The following is a 26,201-nucleotide window of genomic DNA, read 5'->3' on the forward strand; positions in this document are numbered from 1 at the left end:
TATAATAAATATAATATATTATTATATACTATTTCGATCTCTCAAATGTTATTTTGGTAATATTTCATATTATTATGTACACAAATATTTGTCATATACTTGATTTGTTTAAGAATGAATCAATAGCAGTTGAGCTTTAAAAGGCACAATAATTTTAGAGGACTTTGTTGTTTAAGGTATAGTTGAGGTGATATAATAATTAATGTCTGAAGAGAAACAAATTTGATTTGATGTAGTGGAGAGAGAGAGAGCAACCCAAAAACATGTCAAAGATAAAATTCGGTGTTTTTCCCGCAGAGCAGCAGAGAGCAAACAGGAAAGATATGGTTTTCGCCCCCAACCCCCTCTCTCTAAGCGTACCCGAACCCGCATTCGAGTCCTGGCTCCGCGACTCCGGCTACCTCGAAATCCTTGACCAGCGCACTACCGACCTCCACCGCATCTCCACCACCGCTAAACCCTCTAATTCCGCGGCCCACTCCACCACCACCCCCACCCCCACTTCGATACCTCCTAAGAGAGTGTTTTTTGTCTCACGACTCTTTTCCCCCATCTGGACTCTTTTATCGCTCCTCACCTTCAACCCCTTTTCGAAGCTTGCCACCGATGACTTTGCCGCCAATACACCGCCTTGGACTCTGGCCTTCTTTGGCTCCTCTGAATCGTACTCGTTCCCGTCTTCTCCTTCCCAGGCTCGTCTCCGTGTCCATGAGAACGTCAAGCGCTTTGCTCGCAATTATGCCTCCCTCTTCGTCCTCTTCTTTGCTTGTTCTCTGTAATTAATTCATCTCTCTCTGTAATATCTGTCTTTGTTGGTTTGTCTACGTTATATTTACCGTAGTAAGATATCTTTCTTTCTATCTGTTTTAGATTAAGAGCTGATAAAAAATGTTCGATGGGGTGAAAGATTGTAATTTAGCTGCTTTTGGAGATACAATTATCCGTTTTTTGCCGGTATTCGTTTGTGTGTATACAATTACCCCTTTATTGCCGGTATTCTACTGTTTGTCTGATGAACTACGAGTTGCATCTGAGTTAAGTCTGAGTTTGATCAAGGATTGTATTTTTAATGTCCCATTAGCTAGAAACTGTTGGATGAATTCATGTTTCCTTTGGGTATATTGGGGATAGTGATTGCTTCATGTTAATTTTAAAATCTATTTCTTGCACTCATTTATTGTCATTGTTTGAGATTTGTCCTTTATGATGGCAGGTATCAGTTGCCAATAGCCCTTTCCGGTCTTATTTCTTGCTTGGCTCTTTGGGATGTATTTAAGTTCAGCAGTGACCGGTGGGGCTTGGACAGATATCCTATAATAAGACAAACTTTGATTCGTATTGCTCAATGTGGTAAGTTTCTCCTCATCTTACGAATTTCTCTGCGCGATTTTTTGCTTTCTATTTTTTGCATCATGATGAGGCAGAGTGCATGTAGAAAAGCTATATTGAATATGAATCTTTTTTGCTTGAGCGGAAGAGATCCTCCACAACATCAATCCCTGCAGTAGTTTCAAAATCCTCGAGGATAGTGCTTCTCTTAGGTTTGATCTGTGCCTCTGCCTTTCTTGTGCAACACAGTTTATACCCTAATTGAAGAATATGATATTTTGAAATTGGCTTTCAAGCATGGTTGTGACTTGTGATAAGCAAGCAGTCCTCCTAGCTGTTGAAAATACAGTGATAGGAGACAGACAAACAAATAAGATCTTTCTCTGTATTTTCCTGATCTTTTCCTTTTGTTGAGAGAGAAACTTGTGTTCACGTGACAATGCCTGTAGTACTATCACCATGGTTGTCACTTTACTCATCATGGGGGAGGAAAGAGAGACCACAACTTTCTGGGGTTGGGGGTGCTAATATCCAAATGTCTGCAGCAGTACTTGCCTTAGGGAATGAGGAATGCATGGTTGAGAATTTAGCAGCATGCAACCTTGTGATCAGCATAACTCATTTCTAAGAACCCATTACTCCACATATTCCGTGTGAGTTTTGCAAAACATGTTTCTCTTCTTGGTGACAGTTCTCGTCCTTCTTGAATACAGTAAGTGACTTTCATCGTCTACATAACATCCTTGGGTAGGACCAGTTGTTATCTTGGTAAATGTAGTAGTAATTTGTTATTTAGCTTTGTTTGTTCTAGACTCTTCTTCTCAAGTGTTGCTTTCCATTACTATGGTTGTGCCTGCTGTAACGGCCACATGCTAGTAACTTGGCTTTTATTAATGGATAAAATTCATCGAGGTAACTCAGCCTCATTACAATTAAGCTCCATGTAATATGCCATGCCTTCATGGTATTGATAAAAAGCCTCACTTTGCAGTGACTGCAGTAATTCTGCTTATTTCCAACGTCCAGTTGGCTGTGTTCTGGGCTCTTGGTGTCAGTTATGCAGGTGAATTTGATTTCGTCGCATTTGTTTTTCCTACCTTTTGCGAGTTTTTCATGCGCTTTTAGTACTTGTTATGAGTTGATTCTATTCATTTATATTTCTGCAGTCATGATTCTACATGCCTCGTTTAGGAAGTTGACTCCCGCAAAGCAACCTGCTGTAAGAGGTGGATATAGGAGAACTGCTAGAAGATAGGACTAAGCCAAATTTTGTTGAGTAAAAGTCTTCTTTCCGTCTTTATGCTGAGTAAAGTTTTTCTTATATCAAATTGAGTGGTGGATAACATAATTATGAGTTGTGTCTCAGAAAGCCCTCAGTTTGATCTAGAGTTGGTTCGTCTTTATCTTTTTCCATAATTCAATTGTTAAAGTGGTTAGTCGTACGTTAACTTTTCAGTTTTTCCTGAAAATGTTGGTCAATTTTTGTAGCTGTATTATATATACATCATGTTCCATTGTAAATTTGGTATATTTCCTGCGAATGGAAGCTTACAGGAAAGTTTTGTGAAAAAAGACATGCACCATCTGGAAAGAGAGAATAAAATCATTATATTTCTTTTCCCAGGAAAAACTACAGTTTCCAACTCGTCCTCAGCCTTTGTCATCATTTCCCCTATATTTACCTTTTCCTCTGTTCTCGCCCCCTACTTAAGTTCAACTATGTGCTAGATTGTGTGGCCGAGCATGTGTTTGTTTCTACTCAGTCTCATGCACCTACGATATAAAACAATTCTTTTAGAAATTACAAGGAACTCTGCAGAGGTTTGGTATAGTTATGATATTTCTTGTTGTTTGAGAAATTATTTATTTTAATGGTTGTTTAAACAACTAGCTCAATTTATTAATCTTTGTTAGTTATTTATTTATTTTTTTGTGGTGAACCGATTTTAATTCCTTTATGCTCGAGGAATTATAATTTTATTTATTTTTTAAATTTTTTTGAATAAAGACAATATTTTTAAACTTATTTAAATCTTATTCATTGATTTTTTTTTCTTTTTATACATTTAAAAAAGAAATAACACAGCAAGAGAAAAATTGATAATTTCAAATTTATTCATAATCATGCCAAAGTGGGTAGATTTGATATATTGACCATGGGGAAAAAGGTTATAAATGTTTCTGATTAATCTATTACCAGTCGTTCAACATTGGCATTTTGCTGGAGGAATAAACCAATGAAGGCGAACAAGTGTATCTAGTTCCCTGCTCATTCAACAGTTTGTATAACTTGGTAAAAATACGGAGGAAACTGAACTGCTTCATCCTAATCTAGAGATTTCAAATAATTTGGCCACAATTTGAATCAGTAAAATTCATACAACGTACAATGACCTTGATAGATACAGTTTCTTGTTTCACTCTAGCGATACAAGGCAAACTACAGACCAATTGTCCGAGACCTTTTAAGTTGCGAAGGAAGAAAATAACATGAAAATTGTATAACAAAAATTACCAAGGCTATAAATTACAGTTTCCTTGGATGATATGTACATTGACTCATTTTAACTCGAACAACAGCAACACAAATATAACAAAAAATATTATCCAACCTCACTTTTCAAGAATTTAGATCCCGGGAGACATGGCCTTGCCATCTGCATTTATAGACGAAGAGAAAAGTAAGTACTCATCATACTTGATAGCGTGGCAAGGAAGGTGGCATCAGCTGAGCAGATTCAGAATTGAAGTACGGTGTATTGCTCTACCACATTGTCTAAAACTTGCAGTTGTGAGGAGAAAAAGGTCTCGGACTTTTATCCATTTGAGCATCATTAGTGCTCGGTTGTAATAACAAAAGGGGTCTGATATAGAGGTTTTGTTGTCTCAGTTTGCTAATGTGCATATTTTCTCTCTTTTCTTCATTAATATATTTTCTGAGAACGAGAGAAGTTTCATGCTTCCATTTAGCAGAATAGCATTTATGGGTCTAAGTCTAACTGGTCACATGTTAAGATAAAAATCAATCAGCCTTTTTGACAAACCTTGAGAGCAAGAACCTAGCAAGTGGGCTCATATTGGCATTTGAATGGTGATCCTTATTCTGCTGCTTTTTCTTGCTATCAGCTTCTGTGTTTGTAGCTGGTAGTTCCGCCTTGCCCTTTCCGAAAATCCTAGCTGCCAGCTCTTGTAGGTCCTTCAGGGACCCTTCCTTTGAACTACAAAAAATATTTACCTTCTTGAGAAAGATCGACTACTGTGCAGGTCATTTTACCAGTCTTACATGCTCAAAGGGTAATGAAGTCGTGAAATGCTAATGCACCTCGCCAGTCGCTGAAGCAACTTGGTGACAAGTAGTTCAGAAGACCCAGGCTTAACACGTTCCATGTCCATTAAAGAGTTCGCCACCGTCCGAAAGACTGATCCTTCTGAATCATCAGCAATTGCCTACATTATAAACATCAACAGGTCAAAGAGAATAGCAGCAATTACCAAATTCTCCTATCGATTATTTAATGCATTTTGATGGCTTCTATCTCTCAATTAACTACGAGGATGTCTCACTTAAATATACCTTTGCATAATCTTTAACCATAAAGAAGAATAGGAGTTGAGTTGTCTGAGTAATGGGCACAAAAATCTCAAATCAATATTGGCTAACAAAAGAGTAAGTTTCAATGGCTGCTAATCCTTTCCTTGAAAATGGCAAGGAAATTGTTGGATTCAAGGAACACGCAGACACATATGACTAGACTTGAAGAGAGAAGGATTAGATCAACACTACTCATGGATTAGAAAAACAGAAATAGGACTACCGTTTATGGCTTTAGAAACCAGGAGCAACAGATGCAGACAAGAGCAGAATGTGGTGCAATTTCTACATAAACTATTTTCATTTTATAAGACCAAAATATTAAGAGATTGAGTCCCGAGAGACAGTCCTCTTCAAGAGAAATGCACACACATCAAACTGACAGAGGGGGAGACGGGTAACTCAAACTATGATCCATCTCAAGAATATAATATGTAAATACCAAAACATTTCAATACATTTGAACTTGAGTTAGTGGAAGAAATGTAACAGCATGCTCAAGATTGCATCATCCATCGTCCTACTATCCTTCCTCAAATTCAGTCTATGCAATGCTTCTATCTATCTTATCTATCAGCTTCACAATATTGTAAATTTTCTAACAGTCATCATGTCAAGTATTATGTAATTCTCTGACCCTCATAAAACTCTGTCATCAATTATAATTTACCTCTGTCAAGCTGACATGTGGCGACCATACATTATTTGCTCCAAGTCCTTTAGCAAGAAAATTCTAGATGTCCAATCTATTCAAGGAGAAAGTTTCACCAGATTTGCCATCATAGGTCTGATAGGATTTGGATTCACTGTTGTCAAATACTTGGCTCTGTTAAGTTCTAGTTATAATAGTCTAACCTACTAATAACTGCATTTTATGTTTTCAACCTTCTTTTTCTCTTGTATAGTTAAATGTCCTAATATCTTTCCTCAGGTATATATTTTCAACTTGATCAACATACGGCACTGATGTTGAACTTAATCTGCAGAGATAAGATATTAATGCACAAATTCTCTTCCCTGTGGAAGAGATTATAATAGGACGGCAAATCCAAGAAGCTCTGAAACTATGAACAATGTCTAAGTGCTTACATCTTTAAGAGAAGGGATTAGAAGGACGGATAATGGGGCAGACAGAGCTGCTGCAGAACTCCTTGCATTGTCCTCATCATCACTTGTATAGCGCGAACTTGAAAATGCTTTTTGAGCATCAAAATAATCACAAGAATGTCTGGATTGGAACAGAAAAATTAAACATAAAAAAGAATGTGTAAGGCCAAATGCACCTTTTCCTGAGAAAAGATTCTGGCACTCCCCAAATGCAAGATGTTTAACTACCTAGGAATAGCTATTACCTTGATGAATCAGAACTTGTTGTTGGTTGCTCCGCTCTTCTGCTTTCTTGCACATCTCTGTTAACCTTGCTCAATCCAGACCTTTCCCTAACGTTTCCTTTTCTTCCTCCCTGAATTGCAGCCTTAGCCTAAATGAAATAGCAGATAAGTTTCAACAGAATGATCATGGAAGACACAAACTACTTACTACTATTAAAGCAATTTAAGTGAATGCCCTAAGATTCTACTACAGTATGGTCAATGTTAGACACAAACCATCCCAGGGTCTACAGCTTTCCTATATTTTTGACTTGATTGACTGAAAACGAGACAGGGTTTATATTATTCAGAATGCATGATAACCTCAGCAAGGTTCAATTCACTGTCTTCAACAGCTGCACTAGAAGTTCTTTCTTGAAGTCCAAGCCTAGACTTTGGAGTTCTGGGAGAATCTGAATCGTCGTGCTGCCCACGATAAACAACAGTGCCACTGATTGAACCATCTTCGAAAGAGGCAAGTGTGCTGCTAGACTGCAACACCAAAAGTGTCACCATTGATATCATTATAGCACAGCAGGAACATGAGTATCCTTTTGTAAAGCTCAACCAGTTGGACTCATACCATGGAACTTTGGTTGCTGAACAGAGAGGAGGGCTGAGATCCTCTTGGCGATCTTACAACAACAGTTCCCATCCCACTAACATCTTCCTGCAAGTGCAGGAGTATCTGATGGTAAAACAAAACAGATTCACAATATTCTACTTTTAAACACTTATAAGGATTTCAAGGCAATCCATCTATCAAAATTCAGTCTTGAACATCCTGAGTATTGACTCTTGAAACTTGAACATCGTTATTTTTCGGTGATTTAGACCGTAAATTGGAAACTATGAAAGTTGGATGCAAGTGTAAGTTATTGCTGGATTCAGTTCATAAAACCAATGAGTCAATTATGGAAAAAGCCGCACAGAAGTCAGATCAACAGCCAGTTTAAATATGAAAGTATGATTTTAAGCATTGATCAGAACAAGACGGCATAAATGTACCAGGGCTTATTTTCTCTGGCAACCAAATTAGCAATATGAAAGTATGCACGATAACAGTATCTGAAGTTCAAAGTGGAAACTAACATGATCCAATGATCAGAAACTACATCCTAACAACAAAAGCCAGGTCAACAGCCAAGCATAAAAAATCAAAGTGGTACTTCAAATGATTGCCACAGAAGGCAATATGATATTGCTGATGAAGTCTGACAATGTTTTTCTAGAGAAGATTCAAAATTTTCCCATTTGAATTCATTTTGGTTCCTCATTCATTCCGAATAAACTTGATCACCTGTGAGCAACCAGTCCTCAGGTTCGCAGAAATAAGTTACAGAAAGCAGTATGCGTCTAAAATATTTAATAAACAGGCAACAGCATATAAATACATAGAAAGTGATAGGAATACCATACATCTTCATCATAATCTTCTTGCTTTATTAGATGGTTAGCATCTTTCCTCGTGGATAATTCTGATGAAGTATGACGCATTGGTCCAGAAGCAGAAGACCGCTGGGTACCAGTGTCTAAGATTTTCTTAGTGGTATACTGATTTAATGGGACCTCGGGCTTCCTATCTCTCACCTGAGGTGGTCTTACTACACTTCGAACAGTTCCAGTGCTAGTTGATCCACCAATACTGAAGTCCCATCCACTATTTCTCAGACCCATTGCTTGACTACTGAAAACTGATAACAGTCAGTGTAACATCCACTAATGTGAATCAGGAAATATAACGCGTCAACAGATTCAACTGACCTGACTCGGACCGTGTCTTCAACTGCAGAATCTTTAGCCACCTTTACAGTTCCGGTAGCCTCCCCAAATGCAGTTGGACCATTGTTAGCTGTCTCTCCATCTATTTGAAACTTGGGGCGCTCTCTGCAACAATTGTAGGGTGTTACATCCAAAAATCAATTTGTACATTTGACACGGTATAAACTATGAAGATTGGAGGATATGCTAAGAAATTGACAATTAATGACCTGACTCTTAAGCATGTTGGAAAAAACTACCGCCACTTTTATATCTGCCCGTTTACAGACAAAATATTAACACACGCAATGCAGTACTTGACAGTTGGGATACAACAGTTTGTAAAAGACCTGCTCTTAAATAGCTATTAGACATGTAGCATTACAAAATAAACATTAGATAAGACACAAATGATAACGCGTAGTCGGTAATTAATTCTATCCGTCGCTAAAACACTCTGAGATAAATTTTCATGATGAAATATGTTATGAGGAGAAATTGACACACCTGATTCTCTCCACAAGCTTCGGACTCTTCCGAGCATTTCTTATAAAACGATGCTTAAGAAGCTCTTTCGCACTTGGCCTCTAAGATAGACAAGTGAAAAAACTGAAGTATAGCATGGGGAATAAATAAAGAAAGAAAGAAAGAAAAGAAAATAAGGAGTTATAAAACACAACTTCAAAATGACAAACAAGTTGCCAGTACACTCAACACTGAAGAGTTTGTTTACATATAGGTCAGAAAGAATGCAGAGCACAAGTTTTAGATAACATCATAACAAATAGATCAGACAATATTATTTTGCTTAACGAATGGAAAAATAGAGAGTACAAATCTAATTGGAAGTTATCACAAAAATCAATCTGATCCACGAAGCAGAGACAAGTTCAATGGAGAGGAAGCATCTTATAGTTCCTTCAGTTTTCTTTCAGATAAGTTCTTATCTGATGAGATTGACGAGAGAAACTATTAAGCATCCATCTGGTGACTGTAAAGATTTTTTACTATAAAGACCAAGTAACAAGCAAGTCCCAAAAAGTACGCATCGGATGCTGGAGGGTTTCATATTCTTACTCAAGGAGTTTGGAGTATACGCATAAAGTGCTTGACATTCTTTTACTGTAAATGCATCAAATATGGATTGCTTAATAGTTAGGTTACCAGAAACAAGGCCATTCATTATCAAGTTGATGGAAATGCATTAAAAAAAAAAATTAAATGGTCAATATCTCTACTAAAAAAGACATATTTCAAGACTTGGACATATCAGTTGGATGTTACTGTTTATTCATAATAGACTGCCCAAACAGATAAGACGAGCATCCACCTGTAAGCCAGCTGATCTGTTCACCTCCAGTGCAACTTTTTAGGCCAATAAGCCACTTGAAAAGTTGAATGTACCAATGCAACAACAAAGGATGCCTTATATCATAATAGGGATTACAAGTCTGTATACACTAGGACTTTAGAAATTATAAGACTCCATTTCTTTGTCGAGACCACAGTGGTTTGAGTCTAGGGCGGATTCGCCAAAACCCAGGCCTCACCCACCAAGAACTTCTTGGACCCAACACACCCCGCCCCGGACCTAGTGGCCGGCAGATTAGACCCGCTAGGCCTGGTTTAAAATTTCCAGAAGATTAAAACTATCCTTTTTTTAAAAAAAAAAATAATATATCATAACTTTCTAAATATGAGACAATAATATTATTGAAAACAAATACCCTTTAGTAAATGTATTTATCCATATTTTAGGCGTTAAACTATTAAAACTTTCAAAATATGTTGCTTTTATATATAATTAAAAATACAAACAATTTGTATAGTTATTTTAATTTATAAAAGTATACATGTAAGTAGAGATGAAATATACATCATATGAATACATATATATAACTGATAAGAAAATATAATAAATACTCTGCATCCAGGTCAGGTCTGACTCCAAAACATCAAAACTTGAGACCCGGTTATGGTTTGAAAACGTTGGGTTCGGGTCTAATGTGGACCCATTGCCATCTTTCTTTGTGAAGCTCTAAAAACCGAAAGCATAAGTTGAACAAAAACATAACTACCACGGATACATAGCATAATGCCTTGGGATATAACATACCAGATGGGGGCAAGTAAACCATAAATCTCACTACAGGATCTCAGGTAAGCATGTCTTCTTCTTAGAAGACAAAATCCAAATAAAAGCATCAGTCTTTGAATTCTAGGAACTAATAGTAACAGCTGCAGATGCAATTCTCCACTCCACACATCAAGCCAATTTTAAATTCCAGACAATTTTGTTTATGGAACCCTCCCATTCATGCAAAATAAGCCAATTTGAAGCCCCATTTTAAACTACAAGCACATAGTCCCAGTGCTCATAATAACATTGAGAAAGAGAAAAAAAGAGCTTGAAGTTCCACATGCCAACCAGGAACAGTCCATAAATGAAACCAAACATAGTGCTCCTGTTTAGTGCTTCAGAATTTGCATTTGTTTATGTAAACCCTAAGGCGCCCACCAATTGGAAATTACAATGGCTGAAATAACCATCAAGCGCAAGTAATTCATTGCATATGCACAAATAATGGCAGAGTCAAAGGTAGATAGACAAATCCAACCCATAACACAGAGACATGTAGAGATTCAGAGTAAAAAGAAGCTACCTCTGCTGGATTTTTCTTCAAACACAGTGAGACAAATTCTTTCATAGGACGAGAAAAGTGCTCGTCAAGCTGCATATCAGACAATAATGTGAATTCTACAAATTATGGGAAATAAAAGCTATTATATAAAATCACTGGGAAGACCGCAAAAGTAGACCTGTGGTGGATTCTCTCGCGGAATGATGAAAAGCACCCTCATAGGATGGAGATCGGCCAGGGGAGGTTCTCCTTTTGCCATCTCAATTACTGTTATCCCTAGAGACCAAATATCTGCCTGTTTCAAGCCAGAGCTCCCACATTATGATGTGGAAGAATAAAAGAATTTCAAGACAGGATATTTACAAGTAGTATTATCAATGCAATGAAATTGAAATGGGAAAACTAAGGATGATTGATACACAAATACCTTCTCATTGTATCCTTCAGAATTCTGAATTACTTCTGGAGCCATCCAGAAAGGTGTCCCTACAAAAGTCTGTTACTTTTAATTGCATTAGATAGAGGTTGATGACTGAATTCCCATCTCAGCATAATACATATCCAAACTAAAAAACAACATGACAACACAATTCAACCAAGTTTTCAGTAAGGAACATTATTCATCATTCTAATAGATATCTACCATGGACATAACAAAATAGATGGCGACTCGACAAAGGCAAGGAATTTGGTCAAGGCAGTGATGCTATCATTGCATGAAGCAATTAATGAATCCAAATTGTTAGCGACACTAAACGCAATGAGACCATGTTAACACATAAGAGTTGCTATGACAAGTTTAAATAAATGAGCCCCCCTCTGTAAGAGACCATACATGAGCAGGGCTAAGGGGGGAGAGAAAAAAACGACATAGTACCAGAACTCTGAGGAGGGCAGAGTGATAGGACAGTAATAAACTTCACAGCTATCAAAATAAGGAAGAGAGGTTTCTGATGTCATGTGTGCATATTTCAAGGAAAAAAATCTCAAAGATAAGTAATTATACCTTCCTTCTAGAGATTGTCCGCGTTAATTGAGCAGAAACACCAAAATCTGCAACCTGTATCAGATGAAAGACAATAAACTATGTGCTAGCTGTAGTTCCAACCCAAAGGCAATATCTCTAAGATGGTGAAAATTATGTTAAACATGATGAATTTCTCTAAAGTGTAACCACAACAATTATACCTTGACATCACCATTCTCTGTCAACAAAATGTTTGCCGCTGCCAAAACAACAATTATTTTTATGTTAAAGCAAGAAAGAGTTAATCAGAAGATTGATACAATGACTAGATGGAAAGGCAGTAATCTGCCTTCACATGAAGATTGAAGAATATAAGAGACAGCTGTAAGAGGCCGTTTGAAATTTAGAAGGATAGCAACTGCTGGATCAAATACACGACCATGTTCAAGAGCCAGACAAGACCTGGTTCAGGCAAACTAAGTGAGATGCTAACCCTACTAACATACCTTTAATATCTCGATGAATTTTCCCCTCACTGTGGAGATAGTCAATTGCATGGAGCAAATCACGTAAAATAGAAGCTATGGAAGCTTCATCAAGCGGCTGATTTGGTTGAATCTGCAGATGGATAAGACAGTATAGTTTAGCCAGTAAATCTCTGACGCACAGCATTCCGCTCCTTAACTTAATAATTCAAATACGGAAACATTGCACCTTGATGCAACTTACTTTCTGTGGTTATAATCTCATGCATTTGAGAATGAAAAATAGAAAAAATGGCAACACAAATGGGTGCACAGTAAGTCAAAGCATGGCATAACCCCAAAAATGGAGCACACTTCATATTAGTTCACAACTTTGAGGAACCAACCACTTACCTGTCATCAAAGTGATTTCTATTTCATCATAACCCTACTGAGATCATTCATGATCGTCCATCACGAGAGGTTAAAAAATACCAGGTTTCAACCCAGTGAATGCTATTCTCGATGAATATCCCAAGAAAGGAAAAGATGCATGGTTTACAATTTTACTTGTATATGATTGGAGTTAGAGATTTGTGCATATTGCATGAGATTTGCATAACCAGGAAGAAAATTGGATCTCCAATTGTGAATGTGGAAAAAAATGGTTTCCAGTGATCAAAGAGTACTATATGGCAAATTTGATGTCGACTATTCAATTTCTCTAGGAAAGGCCCCAAATTAACTACAACTACTCAACTTCACGCCCAACATGCTGCCAGTTTAAGGTATGGACTTAAAAATCTGGAATGGAAAAAAAGAAAGAAGCAAAAGGAAGGATCTATAATGAACTACCAAATCAGCAACTGAACCACCAGCCATGTATTCCATTATTATCCACAGCTTCGTTTGATGCAGATAAGAACCATAATAATCCGTGATATATGGGGATCTACATTCTGAAAGAACCGCAATTTCCTATCAAACAACGAGAAAGAAATAAAATAAGATTCATAAGTCACTATAGTTCCAATCCACAAAGTCATAGAAATGTCAAAGATACCTTTTGGATGTCTTCTATTTCATCCTCCCTGTAGGGAAAAAAGATCAAAATTTATGATACTTCAGAACAATAGTAAGCTGGCACACAGTATAAGGACTCATTTCCTAATCACCCTTAAACTAGTATGTTCAACTCTATTAAAATAGTGCAATAACTCATACACAATATTAACTCCACCCAACCATATCTTTCCTCCCACATAACGCTTCCCACAAAAAGCGCACATGCAAAATTGGTCACTCAATGACAAAGAAAGGAAAGATAAGAGGTATAAGTGGAGGTAGAAAGTTACATAAAGATCCTCTCTTGCTATGGAGATTCAAAAATTAAAATTTACAGAAAAGGATCTCACATGGCAAATTGCCATGCTGTGTGTGAAAACGAGGAAAAAACACATAAAATTATTGTAAAATGAAGATATAATCATTTATATACTCACGATTCTTCTAAATCGATAACCTTGATGGCAACCTCTTTGTTTAATTCCTTATCAAACCTGCAATCATAAGAATGAGAAACAGAATCATTGATCCAGCAAAAAATATTTGTATGTAAATAAGGAGCTTCACAACCCTATATCTGTGCAACTAGATCCGGGAAAAAAAAGAAAAAGAAAAACCAAGCAGACTTCACCAGCAGAATGTCATACTCGACTTTTTGTCTTGTATCTTATGACTTCTAAATATTTTGTTCATTTTTAATGTCCTATACTTAAATCATAGCAATCTATCTCGGATTCAACTGCGTAAGAACTAGATTAACCCTGCCTATTAATTCTCAACAACAAAGCAAAGATCGTGTCTAATAGAGGCTCCAAGTGTCTCAGAAACAAATATTGGAAATTGAATGGGCAGCAGTCATTTCGAAAAGTGCTCCTCTAAAATTCAGAATTAAATGTACTCATTCTTATGTATATCTCACTTAGTCATTTTTGCTAGCCACATAATGACATACTGCTGCATATTATGGCAACTATTAAAGGTACTTGGAATTATGCACATATTCAGGCAATGTGGCAATGACAACTGTTAAGCAGCAGGATCACCCAGTCGCACCCGACTTATTTGTCGTCCTACACCAAATAACCGAAATTAGCTACCAAACAATGTGCCATAAATTGATCCTTTTTTCAGTTCTTCGAAAGTCAAAAACAGCTAAATGTACATATCATATATAAATTTTAACACATTCAACAACAATACGTGTTTGAATTGGCGACAAATCCTCATAACTGCAGTGTGATGAACAAGACATGTGCTACATTGCGTTGAACCATGAATCGACAGAATCCGTAAAAGGTAAGTACTAAAGCATACCCTTTATAGACGTCTCCAAAAGAACCTCTTCCAATTAGCTCTAAGTTGCTAAATCTTGAACCCGAAGCCTCTATTAGAGCTGCAGCATCTGCCATTATGCACTTTTTATGACAAAACTTTTCTTCCTTCCTCACACCCTCACTTTAAAAATAAATTCTCCAACCAAAATAGCCAAATGCCACCCTATAACTGAGTAATTCGGCAAAAAAAATATAAATCTGCCAGCTGAATTCCACTCTTTTCTTATTCCCGAAACCACCTCAAAATCTGGAAGAAGCATTGAAACAAACCAAAATCAATAACATTGAAACAACGCTTCAGGATCCAACTAAATTCTAACAAACCAGAATCCGAACTGCTACGTGAAAATGATTTGGAACTCCAGTACATGATGAAAAATCCTAGTTAGGCAAAGTGGAGATGTCAAAGCGACAGCCCAACAAACTTCATCGAAATTATACTTAAAATTATAATTCTCGCGACCGCAAAGAAACAGCAAGATTCCCAAACAAATACGCCAAGAGTAACTTCAATGTGAAGCCTAGGGTTCCTCGTTGCCATATAAGAATAGAAAATAGAAAATACAGAGAAAAAAAGAAAAAAAAAAAAAAAGGACTGACCTTGCCAATGCGGAATCGAAGAATTGGCGTCAAGATTTACAGTTTTCAACAGGACAATTGCAAATTAATCAATTGAACTGAAACTGAAGATCCTGAGGTTGAATATATATACACACATACATACACGAACAATCCTTTCCTATTTCTCTGGTTTTTGCACAGAGTGAAAAGGATCGATAAAGAGAAGAAGAATTGCTGCTTTGTTTTGAAAATACTAGATGAAATACAGATGGAATCATTTGTCATTAACCCCCCCCCCCCCCCCCCGGCACCCCCAAAAAAAAATAAAAACTCTGTATTAATTCGGGCCGGGCCAATAGATTGAAACAAGCCCTCAACTCTCCAAACGGGCCGCTTCCGAACCTTCTAAGTTGGACCATGAAAACTAATCATCGTAAAACTCAAAGAAGCCCAATAAGTTTGATCGGCCCATTTAATAAGGAGAATGGCTTAACAAAGAAGAATTCAGGATCAGGTCCACCATGCCAAGGACCAGCAGGCCCATTACGCATAGCCCAACAAACTAGACAAGAGACACGTGGTTAAATTTGGAGTATGATATTTTATTTTATTTTTAATCACACGCACACATACCTATAAGATTCAAACGCATGATCTTTTATAAAATAATCTTATATCCGAAACATTAAGTTGTTTTTTAGAGACAAGTTAGATGCCCAATTGGAATGCACACGTCGAACTGGGACAACATATTCCCTCTTTCTCTTTTTATAGCATCGTGGTGTTAGATACTATCTAATAGCGCTTATTGCTTACGAAGTTCAAAACTCGGTATAATTAACCATTTTTTTAATTCGTCTATTAATAGGATAAATTACATTATTATTCTTTAAAAGCTAGGTCTAAATATACAAAAGCTCTTTGCATTTTGCTATACTAGCTTTGGCAGCCCCCCCTTTCTACTTACATATATAAAGAATCTTTTATATATTTAAAATATAATAAAAATAAAAATAAAATATATAAACTAATACATCATATTAAAAAATAAATAAAATCTATACTAATGTATAAGATAAGATTTTTTTTCTCTCACAAATGGTGATTATGACACTGCAACACCAATTTATTGTTATAATGATAATACCTCTAAATTTGTTGCTTTCTTCTTTTCTTTTATTTTGAAATGCGATGTGTTGATTTATATACTTTTCTTATTTATAATATATTTTACAATAGCGAGGCTAGCCGGGAACGGGCTGAGACTTATGATTCGAAGACCAAGTCAGAGACTACTGGACGTCTCGCAGAGCGACTCTCAACGAGGACGTTGAGACTGTTCGAAAAAAAAAGATTTTTTGTCGACCCTCATCTGGCGTTGAAAAGGCACACGAAACAACTGCTGCTTCAACCTCCAAAGAGAAATATGCTTCTGACGCCCTGACCCTAGCCAGTGACCCGTTAGCCCAAAAGCGTTAGCTTCGACACCCTGAAGGCTCAAAAGGAAGGTCAAAGTCATGTATCCGCTCTCAGATTCGCATGAGCTACTGCTCTCGTCCTGACCGAGATCTATTCTCATCTTATGAGAAATCCCCCCTCGAACAAAGAACGAAGTTCACTCTATGAAAGAGCTTGGAATATTAGGGGGTACTGTAAGTTTGCTCTTACTTCTGAATTCAATTCTAGTTCTTATCAGCACAAGCGGGAGCCAGGGGGAAGGCCTTCAGGCCGCTAGGAGTGAACCATCAGGCAAAATGGATACCGAGTTCGGGGGGCAGGTTATAGCTTTCGAGCGAGACAACTCATCAACGTATCAAATATTATTTACTATATGGACGTAGAGACGGCGTGTCACAATGACTAGTGTTATCAATTGAATGACATTTTAAAAGTAAAAATAATAATAAAATAGTGTCAAAATCGTTATTTTATTCCCATAACATCTCTTTTCTTTAGAATAAAATGACACCTCCTTTGGATATTAATATAATATAATTTAGAAGTGTTTGTGTTAACACAACTTAGTATATATAAATATTTATTATTTCCTTTTTATTTTTCGCCATTGCTTTTATACAAAAATTAAATTAAAAAAAAAAAAGAGAGAGTGGGGGGGGGGGGTGATGTGGGACCCACAAAGATCCTTCCGGCTGAGTAGCATCCGAGACCTAGTATGGGTCAGCGCGGAGGATTTGAATAGGATTAATTGGCATTGACGTAGTGAGGGCCGGCCCATCTGCATCTGCATGACTACTTCCACTCTCTTTTTCCAGGTTCCACCCACGAGCGCTGTCAAGACTGTGAGGCAAACATGTTGATGTGGCTGTAAGGACTTGTACATAGTGTTTTTGAGAAAATGTTAGATCAATGTATTAAAGCTCCATATAGGTTTAATAATTAAAAAAAATTCAAAAATATGATTAAAAGTAAATAACCATGATTTTTTAAGAAAAAAATACATAATAGCTTATCCAATTTTGTATACCTTTTTTAATTAGTTTTTGCCAATTATAAGTTCATAACTAAGACATGGAACATATGTCAATAGGTTAGGAAAAGGGTTTTGGACAATTTTAACAAGAGGATATGTCATTATTTTCTATATTGGTGGAATCAGTATTATCTGTAATTTATACTTTATAACTAAGAGTATCAAATAAGATAATATATGGTACAAATGTTTGTAATTGCTTTTCACACATTAGAGACATTATATGTACATTATTTAGGTACAAAATTGCAATTCCAATAACCTATTTCTTATTAAAACTTTTTGGTATCATTCTTCTTATATGAACGTCATAGAGTTTTATTTGAAAAATCACCCAACTCCCCTACCCTTCATTAATTTTGCCGACACGTTTTCAATAAAGAATAATATATTTTTTAAATTGTGGAACTCTGTTATATCGATATAAAAAAAAATTAGGTGTTAATTTGATATAATTTCTCAAAATTTGAGACCACCCACAACGGTCCGTTTGGTCTCTTTCCGTTGCATTAGCATTTGTGGTTGGTAATAATACAACCTTAAACCACCCCCATCAAACCATTTTAATTCACAATTATGTGCTTTGATTGAGTTGTTGTGTCTTGGTGGACCTATATAATTCATTCATATTAAATAGTGTCGGAGTTACCAAAAATTATATTTCTCATGTTGTCGCCTCAGATCTTACCAAATGAATCTGGGTTTTTATTTTTGGGAGAAAATTGCCTACAAGAGAAAAATGCTAAAATTCTCCCGTTCCACATTTTCTAACGGTTTTCTTTAATGGATAAAAGAAAGGAAGGTCGATTACCATAACAACTCTTTTAGGAATGATTAAAATGTCCAATTCAGACATAATTACGGCACCAGGATAATTACACTCATTTTTTCTGAGGTTAATCATACCTATTTTTTTTTTTAATTTAAAAAATTATATGTAGTACTCTTGAAATTTGCTTCCGTTTAATAAATAGATCTTCTGTCAGTTAAAATTTACTGAATTTATTAATATAAAAAAAATAAATAAAAATTAATATTTATCATGGATTGATTTATTGAAAGTCAAACTAAATTTTTTTAACTAAATTAACCGGTGAAAATATATTTTTTTATATGTATTAACATATAAATATGTACAAAAACAATTTAATTATTCACGATAACAGGTCAACTATACGACGGTCGTCGAATGGAGCCGATCGAAAGAACTGCCCCCACCCCCCACACTTTGCAATTTTTCACGTTTATAAAATTCGGGCTGCAGTAGTTGGAGAACAGAACAAAACATAAATCTCTCAATTTCCTAGTCCATCCCAGTTGATACGCGCACACTTTGACTCCTCCTGCGTGTCTGTGGCCACCGCACTGCCAGTCTCCTTCCTACTGTTAGGTAATAAATCCGTTAGCTAAGCAGGTGGTAACAAGGTAAAGATTAAAGCAAAGCTGCTCAGTAGCAAGAAACAAAGAGACAGGTGAAGCGATTTGTGCGCAAAGGAGAACACATTTTGATTCCTATATATATATATTTAGAGAGAGAGAGAGCGGGGAGAGAAATGGTGGGGTCAGGAGCAGCAGAAAGGAGCAAAGAAGCAGTTGGGATGATCGCTCTTCACGTAGCACTTAGAAGCGTCTGTCTTAACTCAGACTGGAACTACGCCGTCTTCTGGACCATTCGCCCGCGCCCGTATGCGTCTCTTCTCTCACTGTTTGTCTACTTCATTAACACCATTTCTGTCTTCTCTTCTGATGTAACCTTAACTTTCTTGATTTCTGACGCTAAATCTGAAAAAGTGTTGGAATTCGGACGTTTACTGCAGGAGAACCAGAGGTGTCAATGGCTGCAAATTCGCAGATGACAATGCTAGCCTGTGAGTACAATACATGCTCTGGACTTCCTCTTCAATTCAGATAAGCTTGAAGGGAAGTCAAGAAAGGATCGTTTAGTGATAATCATCCTATGCATTTACTGAGTGACAGACAGGTAGTAACTGTGACGTGAGATTTGTCTCTTTCTATCTTTCTGTGCAGAATGTTAATGTGGGAAGATGGGTTCTGCAAAGGCAGAGTTGGGGAGTGTTGGGAGATGATGGATCCTGTCAGGAAAGCCTTCAGCAAAATGTCCATTCAGTTGTATAATTATGGAGAAGGGTGGGTGGGTAGGTGCTTTGTTTGTAGATAGGACTTTCTTTTTGTCTCATTCTCTCTTTACCAGCCAAACAAGGTGGAATTTAAGGTTTAATTTCATGGTAGTGTGAGCCTTAAATAAAAATGTATTTGTATTATGAATTATATATAATCTAGGTAAAGTTTTATTTTTGTTTTTGTTTTAATGTTTTTGGGTGTTGGGTGAAGAAATGTTTGCAGGTTGATTGGGAAAGTTGCTTCGGATAAGTGTCATAAATGGGTTTTCAAGGAACCAAAGGATTGTGATCAAAATACTTCCAATTACTGGCAGAGTTCAGTAGATGCGGTATGTTATAATTGATTAATTTTGATTCAAGCAGCAAACTAATAGGTTTCATTCTTACAAGTGTTCTTACGGTACAAGAAAGTGGGAATCCCTTTATTTCTATTATTTGTCTCATAAACATATCGTGCATATATATATATATATATATATATATATATATGGGTTGGTGGGTTGCGTGTGTGAGTGATTAATGAAAGTCCTCTTATCTGTGAACTGCAGCTACCTCCTGAGTGGACTTATCAGTTTGAGTCGGGCATTCAGGTCAGAAAAAAGTTCAATAACAATTGATTATATTGTTTTCATGTTTAAGTAGAATTTCAAATTTTCTTATGCTTTTTTGTTTTTGAAAAAGAAAGGATGAATTATACTAGCATTTTGTTATGTCTAGTTACAAAAATATCCACTATTCTACGTGAATTTTATTTTTGAGATTAGAATTGTAATTACAAGTATATTTCCTGTTCAACAGTGAAACTTTACTCCAACACTCTTACAAGTACATCACACTCACACCCTCTAAGAGAAAGTGTATTTGTAATTTTACAAAAAAAAAAAAAAATACAGAGTGTTTGTGTACGTACATCTACGGTGTACACGTAGATATACATTTATCAAAAAACAAAAAAAAAAAGTACTTCTCAATCGTTGAGTTTGTGCGCGGTTGTACCAGACTATAGCTGTGATTCAAGCTGGGCATGGGCTGGTGCAGCTTGGTTCCTGCAAGATGGTGAGTTTTCAATAATCAATTGCTATTACTCTTATCAAGCTTCGATTTCATGTCTTGAGAGAATATGTTAATTGTGTTCAGATACCAGAAGACCTTCACTTTGTGCTGCGTATGAGACACATATTTGAATCTTTATGCTACCAATCTGGATTTCATCTATCCCAGTTATTTTCTTCCATGCGGGACGTCTCACCTTCGTCGGCGCTTCCTGAAAATAGACCGCTTCGCCCTCTTCCACCCCAGTTCAACTGGGGACCTACGCCAATCTGTTCTGTGCCAACAATGCCTAATGTTCACACGCCGGCTTTCGTACTCCCACCATCCAAAGACAAAGCCCGCATGTTCTTGCTTCCTCATGCATCCCAATCCTGGACGGAAGGTGCGGGTAGAGATGACGAAAACGACATCAAATGGCCGAATGGACTAACTTTCGTCAACGCTCTTACTAGACGAAGCAACGAAGCCAAACTCTTGTTCCAGCCCAATTCGGACCATTCGAGCTTGCATGACAATGATGGGGGAAATGCTAGTAATGGATTCTTGAGTGTAGATTGCAATGCAAAGATGGAGGAGAAGTTCTTGAGTAGCTTTACTTTGCCGGCGAGAATGCCTACTTCGTCTTCTTTAACTTGTCTGGATCACGTCGCAGATCAGGATCCCGTGGAGCATGGGATTGGAGCGGGAATGTTCTCTGATAATATGACAAGTTTCTTGGGTTGATTAATGGAAGAATGAAGGCGGAGAAGTTGTGCTGATAATAGCATCGTTTCCACAAATAGAACAAAACTTTCGCAGTTTCCTGCTTTAGCTATCAACCAACGAGCATGAATGTACTTGTCATATGATCTATCAAGGGGGTTAAAAAATAAGTCAAACCACTCAATACTCGACTAAAATTTTTCGTTTAAATTAGGTTTGTTGAACTTAGCAAATCAAATTTGAACAGTGTTGTTTTTCGACAAATTTTGGAGTTCGGCTCGAATTCGGTTCGATTAGTCCAAAAATAATAAAATATATTTAAAAATTTTAAATTACTCGAGCACGATTCATGTTTAATCTAATTTAAAATCAATTAAATTAAATTCAAACACAAATTTTTAAATTCAACACTAATTAAAACAAACTTAAATAAGTATATATTTAGTTGGCGGACTCGAGTCATTTATAATTATATGAAATCATTTGAGGTTTAAATCCTAATGGCTTCTTTTTCCCCAACCCATCTTTTAAAGAGGTGGCGAAGAAATCCTACTTTCAGGATTAGCCGATCGATCCTTTAAATAGGGCACTAGGAGTACTTTTTGGTTGTTTATAATTAGTGCTGATTCTTCTTTCACTTGAATTTTTCTGTGACTATTTAAGATGTTAATAAATTGATGTTCCACTTTCATCAATATTAATTAATACGATATTTAGCTAAATTTTCATTTTACTTTCTTTTGTCTTTCCTATTATGAACTCATCCACTTGCCAAGACGCTACTCCTACTATTTCAGTTAACTCGTCACCCCGCAAACTGTCCGTTGCGTCCAAGTCCTCTTAGTGTTGATGACTTGGAGTGCACTTTGAGCCCCGCCCGACTACGGCTTCCAGCCGGGGACATTTATTTTCTTGCTCACATCGACAGTTCTCAAACATCGTGAGATGTTTTTGTTTTATCGTGGACATATATTTAACATATTGTACATATTGATCAAAGTTGTACTATTTCTTCAAATATTTCACAAGATCGTTAATTATTTGATTGAGTTAATATCATATTTTGTCGTTAGAATATTATGTTTTGGGTTTAAAATTCGGTTCTCCCTCCTCCACCCTTGTTGTACTAAAAAAAGAAGGCCTCGTAGATAGAGGCTGAGCATCAAAGCTATAGTAAACCATTTTAATTCTTTTTGTAAAAAAAGCAACACATGTGTGATTATATATGATGAAATTGTATTTACATTATCATCTCCAACTACGACTACATTTTTTTTTTCCTTGTTTTGACAACAATAACAATATACATAAAAAAACGATTATTGAAGTACTTGCCATTTTGTGTAATGCAAGAGAATTTATGCAAAGGTTGTCATAATCAAGACAAGAAATTAAAAGGAAGGCAACAGGATGGAGAAAAGTGAATTATGCACTCATTAACAAGCCTTAATGCTTCTTTATACATGTTATCATTGTGAAGAAATTAAACCCAAGACCTTATGATCATTGCGATATTTTTAGATCTCTATCGTTGAAATATTTCAGTCAGACTCACTCCAAATCAAGAAACAACCCTCTACATGTTCAATTCAACTAATACTCTCAAAACAAGCCATCATTTTCACCGCTCCAAACTTTTGGGCAAAACACCCTCTGCACTCGAAGTTTTAATGGCATGACACTCTTTGCATGCCGAAACAAACGACTTCAAGATCCTCCTGCCGAACCACGATTTTGCCCCTCCAGGATCGCCGTCAATATTTTCCCTGGATTTCTTCGACCCTTTTCGTTCAAGAACTTCAACCTTTCTTGATCTTGAGCCCTGATGCTTCAACACCGGCGCCGCTGCTATCAGCTGCCACCTCTGACAGGACCCATACTGGTACTGAGAAGGCCTGGTTACGTTCCTCTCTTTCCTCACCGAAATCCTGCCCGGAAAATTTCCGTCCACCGGCGACAGTCTCCTTTCCGAATTAGCCTCACTCGTGCTGGTCCTGGCGCTGCTGCAGCTGCTCCTGCTGTTCGTGCTGTTGCTCCGCGAAGACATGAGAGAATCCTTGCTGCCGATACTGCTCGTTCGGCTGGTCGACCGCGAGAACGAGTAACCGTTGGGTGGCTGAACTGGAAAAACATGAGGCAAAAGCTTGCCGTTGGAGAACAAATGATCGGCGGGAGAATTCGGGGAGCCTGGCGTCGTAACAGATCCGAATTCAAACTGATCCGGCTCCAGGCCCCGCGGATTTATAACAGGAAACGAAAACATTTCCCCGGATGAGGAACTGTTTTGCCTCCGGCGATTCTCCATGGAATTCAGTGATGTCAGAATTTGATGGTTCTTACGTTGTGGAACAACATTTTATATGAATGTAGTAAAAGGGTTGATGGTATAAAGAAAAGGAGGGTTGGCCCTTTTCCCGTCAAAGGGGACCCCATGTTGGGGGTCCCCAGTCAGCTTTCCTGCTCCAAATCTTTAGTTTAATGCGTTTCGGGATAAATAACGTGATTAATAATCATACTTGGAGCGTGCCACTCACTATTTCTCTATAATCACAGATCATACCTGTATTATTAGACTTGTTCATCACTTTTCTAAATTAAACCATAATTAAATTAATTAAATTGGGATCACTGTTATAAACATAAATCAATAGTTGCAAGAAGAAAAATTGGTAGTAATAAAAATATGTGAATTACACTTCCCGAGACAAAATTCAAAATTATACTTACAACCCTTTAAGAAAGATTCACTATTTACATCTGACCCATTTCGTTATGATTTGGATAAAAATTATTGACTTTTAGCTAAAAAGATACATACTTTTTTTTTTAATTTTACCCATCATTTAATACTTTTGTGTAATAATTTTGTACTTATCATGAAAAAATAATGGGCAAAATTAAAAATTTATTAATTTTTTTATCTACGTCGATATTTTCCATCAAAACCCTAATAAAAATTGTAAACAAAAGATTTTCAAAGTGAGTGTTGATGTAATTTTGAAACTTGGTTTAGGAGAGTGTAATTCCATTTTCATAGGATGGTTTAAGTGTAATTAAACCATATGCTTTATACTGATAATATAAATTCTGCATACATATATAAAGTACAATATGAATTTATAATAAAATATAAAATTATATAGCCTATTATTATATATATGGATAACATGAAAATACTGAGTACATACGTTTTTGGTAGATATATTGTTACTTTGTACTTATTATTATTGGGTCATAAGTGGAAAATATATTCCATTACCGGTCATCACTTAATTGACTGCTTTTGTCACACTTTATACCCAAAATTGGGAATTAAAGAGAAGCTGAGCAGGATATTTTTTCTTCAGATATGGAAAGGCTTAATTATTGTACACTTAAGTTTATCCAAAACTGCAAAAATAATATTATATACAACTGAATACATTTCTGATAAATCTCTGAGTTTCAGTCATAACCAAATTAAATTCTTCAAGGGCATGAATAATAATAATTATATACATATATATATTTTAATTAATTAAGGAATAAAGTCAAACGTGACCAATATTAACTTATTGATTGAAAAATTAAAGGTAATTAATTAAACATTATTAATAACTAAATGATGGTTATGGGGGTGGGAATTAAGTTGGATGTGAATGAATCAACAGGGAGTTTGAGAGGTGAATTGGCAAAGAAACAACATCGGCTGAAAACATAATTGGCCGGGTCTGTGTCCTAACCTAACATTCTAAGACCACTAAGTAATAAATTATTGCTGGGTTCCACATACACACACTCATTATTCTTTGTGCGTGGAAGCAAACGATTTTGGGGGAAATTTTAATACGGATACAATTTTATTAAATTTGAATCAATTATACGATTAATATAATACATTTATTGTGTAAGTGGTGTATAATTTAAAAAAAAATAAGTAATTACATAGTAAATATAATATTCTTGTTATGTGATTAAATTGGTTCGACCAAACTTAATTCCAACAAAAAATTTTTAAAATTTTATTAGGGGAGGAAGGAAGGAGAGTTGGATGAAGCGCTTTTTGGCGATCCCAAACATTGGCGACAACTGATGTACTGTATGGTAATGAATTGTCCCCCATTTGCATTTTGGAGGGTCCGCCTACGTTGTACGTCTCGTAATTTTGGGACCACTGCCCTTCCACCTTTCTTTTCTTTTCTGGCTCTTCCTTTCTTAATCCATCTGCTTTCACCCTTTACGCTTCGGCTCTGCCTAATTGCTTACACCTTCCTATGCATGCTGCCTTTTATGTACCCCCAACTCTATTTGATCTTCATTGCTCTTACGTTCGAGGAGGTTATGGTTATGGAGTCGTGCTACCTACGAGAATTGGGATGATATCATGATACTCTTCGTGCCCTAGTAATCGAGGTTTTGGGATTAATAATTTTGATGTCCTAAGTTAGTAATTAAGGGTAAAGTTGAATTTATAACAAGTTCGAGTCCACCAAATGTGTGTGATTATTTGTTTTTGTTTTTTTTTTTTAGTGTGAGTGTTTCTCTTAATTTATATGAGTTTTTTTAATTTATTTATTAATGTTAGTCATATTGATGTATTGTTCAATTTATTGAGATGAATTGCAGTAATTTATCTATCGTTATTAATAAAATAAAAATAAAAATTATGTATTTCGGATTAAATAACTGTGATGTTGATATCATTTTGCGCCTGTTTTGCACTCCGTTTAAGCAGGTCAGATTTTGTCTG

At 36.4% G+C, this 26,201-nt stretch overlaps 4 protein-coding genes across 9 annotated transcripts; 2 read left to right on the forward strand and 2 right to left on the reverse strand.

Annotated features, from left to right (window-relative positions):
• The first annotated feature begins 158 nt into the window (after positions 1-158).
• Positions 159-2,959, forward strand: PRA1.H (prenylated RAB acceptor 1.H). The gene is made up of 4 exons (XM_011084401.3): positions 159-775; positions 1,214-1,350; positions 2,321-2,392; positions 2,496-2,959. Exons 1-4 carry the CDS (start codon positions 264-266, stop codon positions 2,582-2,584), a joined length of 810 nt encoding a protein of 269 aa, XP_011082703.1. The 5' UTR covers positions 159-263; the 3' UTR covers positions 2,585-2,959.
• Positions 2,960-3,667: 708 nt separating this feature from the next.
• Positions 3,668-15,369, reverse strand: LOC105165402 (uncharacterized). 5 transcript variants are annotated; one of them, XM_088876363.1, is made up of 21 exons: positions 15,125-15,369; positions 14,505-14,771; positions 13,628-13,684; positions 13,189-13,216; positions 12,981-13,103; positions 12,168-12,279; positions 11,883-11,920; positions 11,701-11,754; positions 11,122-11,190; positions 10,873-10,989; positions 10,716-10,784; positions 8,560-8,639; positions 8,056-8,178; positions 7,711-7,975; positions 6,875-6,979; positions 6,616-6,783; positions 6,274-6,401; positions 6,011-6,149; positions 4,652-4,776; positions 4,374-4,547; positions 3,668-3,986 (listed from the first exon to the last, which is right to left on the reverse strand). In XM_088876363.1, exons 2-21 carry the CDS (start codon positions 14,597-14,599, stop codon positions 3,950-3,952), a joined length of 2,106 nt encoding a protein of 701 aa, XP_088732489.1. In that variant the 5' UTR covers positions 14,600-14,771; positions 15,125-15,369; the 3' UTR covers positions 3,668-3,949. The 5 variants fall into 5 exon arrangements, with proteins under 5 accessions (XP_088732489.1, XP_088732491.1, XP_088732488.1 ...); XM_088876365.1 differs by having other exon boundaries at positions 6,875-6,961; positions 15,125-15,368; XM_088876362.1 differs by having other exon boundaries at positions 7,711-7,978; positions 15,125-15,368.
• A 3,467-nt stretch (positions 15,370-18,836) lies between these two features.
• Positions 18,837-21,656, forward strand: LOC105165401 (protein RICE SALT SENSITIVE 3). 2 transcript variants are annotated; one of them, XM_011084397.3, is made up of 7 exons: positions 18,837-19,260; positions 19,394-19,444; positions 19,605-19,724; positions 19,929-20,046; positions 20,266-20,307; positions 20,717-20,773; positions 20,855-21,656. In XM_011084397.3, exons 1-7 carry the CDS (start codon positions 19,130-19,132, stop codon positions 21,491-21,493), a joined length of 1,158 nt encoding a protein of 385 aa, XP_011082699.1. In that variant the 5' UTR covers positions 18,837-19,129; the 3' UTR covers positions 21,494-21,656. The 2 variants fall into 2 exon arrangements, with proteins under 2 accessions (XP_011082699.1, XP_020550144.1); XM_020694485.2 differs by having other exon boundaries at positions 19,941-20,046.
• A 1,227-nt stretch (positions 21,657-22,883) lies between these two features.
• Positions 22,884-23,898, reverse strand: LOC105165400 (uncharacterized). The gene has a single exon (XM_011084396.3). It carries the CDS (start codon positions 23,775-23,777, stop codon positions 23,094-23,096), a length of 684 nt encoding a protein of 227 aa, XP_011082698.1. The 5' UTR covers positions 23,778-23,898; the 3' UTR covers positions 22,884-23,093.
• Positions 23,899-26,201: the final 2,303 nt, after the last annotated feature.

Source organism: Sesamum indicum, linkage group LG12, assembly GCF_026168435.1.
Source record: "Sesamum indicum cultivar Baizhima isolate 11 linkage group LG12, ASM2616843v1, whole genome shotgun sequence".
Classification (NCBI taxonomy): Eukaryota; Viridiplantae; Streptophyta; class Magnoliopsida; order Lamiales; family Pedaliaceae; genus Sesamum; species Sesamum indicum.

Bases quoted from the DNA above. Each gene is read 5' to 3' on its own strand.
- LOC105165401 (XM_011084397.3), top strand. From the start codon at position 19,130: ATGGTGGGGTCAGGAGCAGCAGAAAGGAGCAAAGAAGCAGTTGGGATG. The intron at 19,445-19,604 runs GTGAGTACAATA...CTTTCTGTGCAG, and splicing joins GCAGATGACAATGCTAGCCT to AATGTTAATGTGGGAAGATG. The intron at 20,774-20,854 runs GTGAGTTTTCAA...AATTGTGTTCAG, and splicing joins AGCTTGGTTCCTGCAAGATG to ATACCAGAAGACCTTCACTT.
- LOC105165400 (XM_011084396.3), bottom strand. From the start codon at position 23,777: ATGGAGAATCGCCGGAGGCAAAACAGTTCCTCATCCGGGGAAATGTTT.
- PRA1.H (XM_011084401.3), top strand. From the start codon at position 264: ATGTCAAAGATAAAATTCGGTGTTTTTCCCGCAGAGCAGCAGAGAGCA. The intron at 1,351-2,320 runs GTAAGTTTCTCC...CTCACTTTGCAG, and splicing joins GATTCGTATTGCTCAATGTG to TGACTGCAGTAATTCTGCTT. The intron at 2,393-2,495 runs GTGAATTTGATT...ATATTTCTGCAG, and splicing joins TCTTGGTGTCAGTTATGCAG to TCATGATTCTACATGCCTCG.
- LOC105165402 (XM_088876362.1), bottom strand. From the start codon at position 14,599: ATGGCAGATGCTGCAGCTCTAATAGAGGCTTCGGGTTCAAGATTTAGC. The intron at 7,979-8,055 runs GTCAGTTGAATC...ATCAGTTTTCAG, and splicing joins GAAGACACGGTCCGAGTCAG to TAGTCAAGCAATGGGTCTGA. The intron at 4,548-4,651 runs GTGCATTAGCAT...TATTTTTTGTAG, and splicing joins TTGCTTCAGCGACTGGCGAG to TTCAAAGGAAGGGTCCCTGA.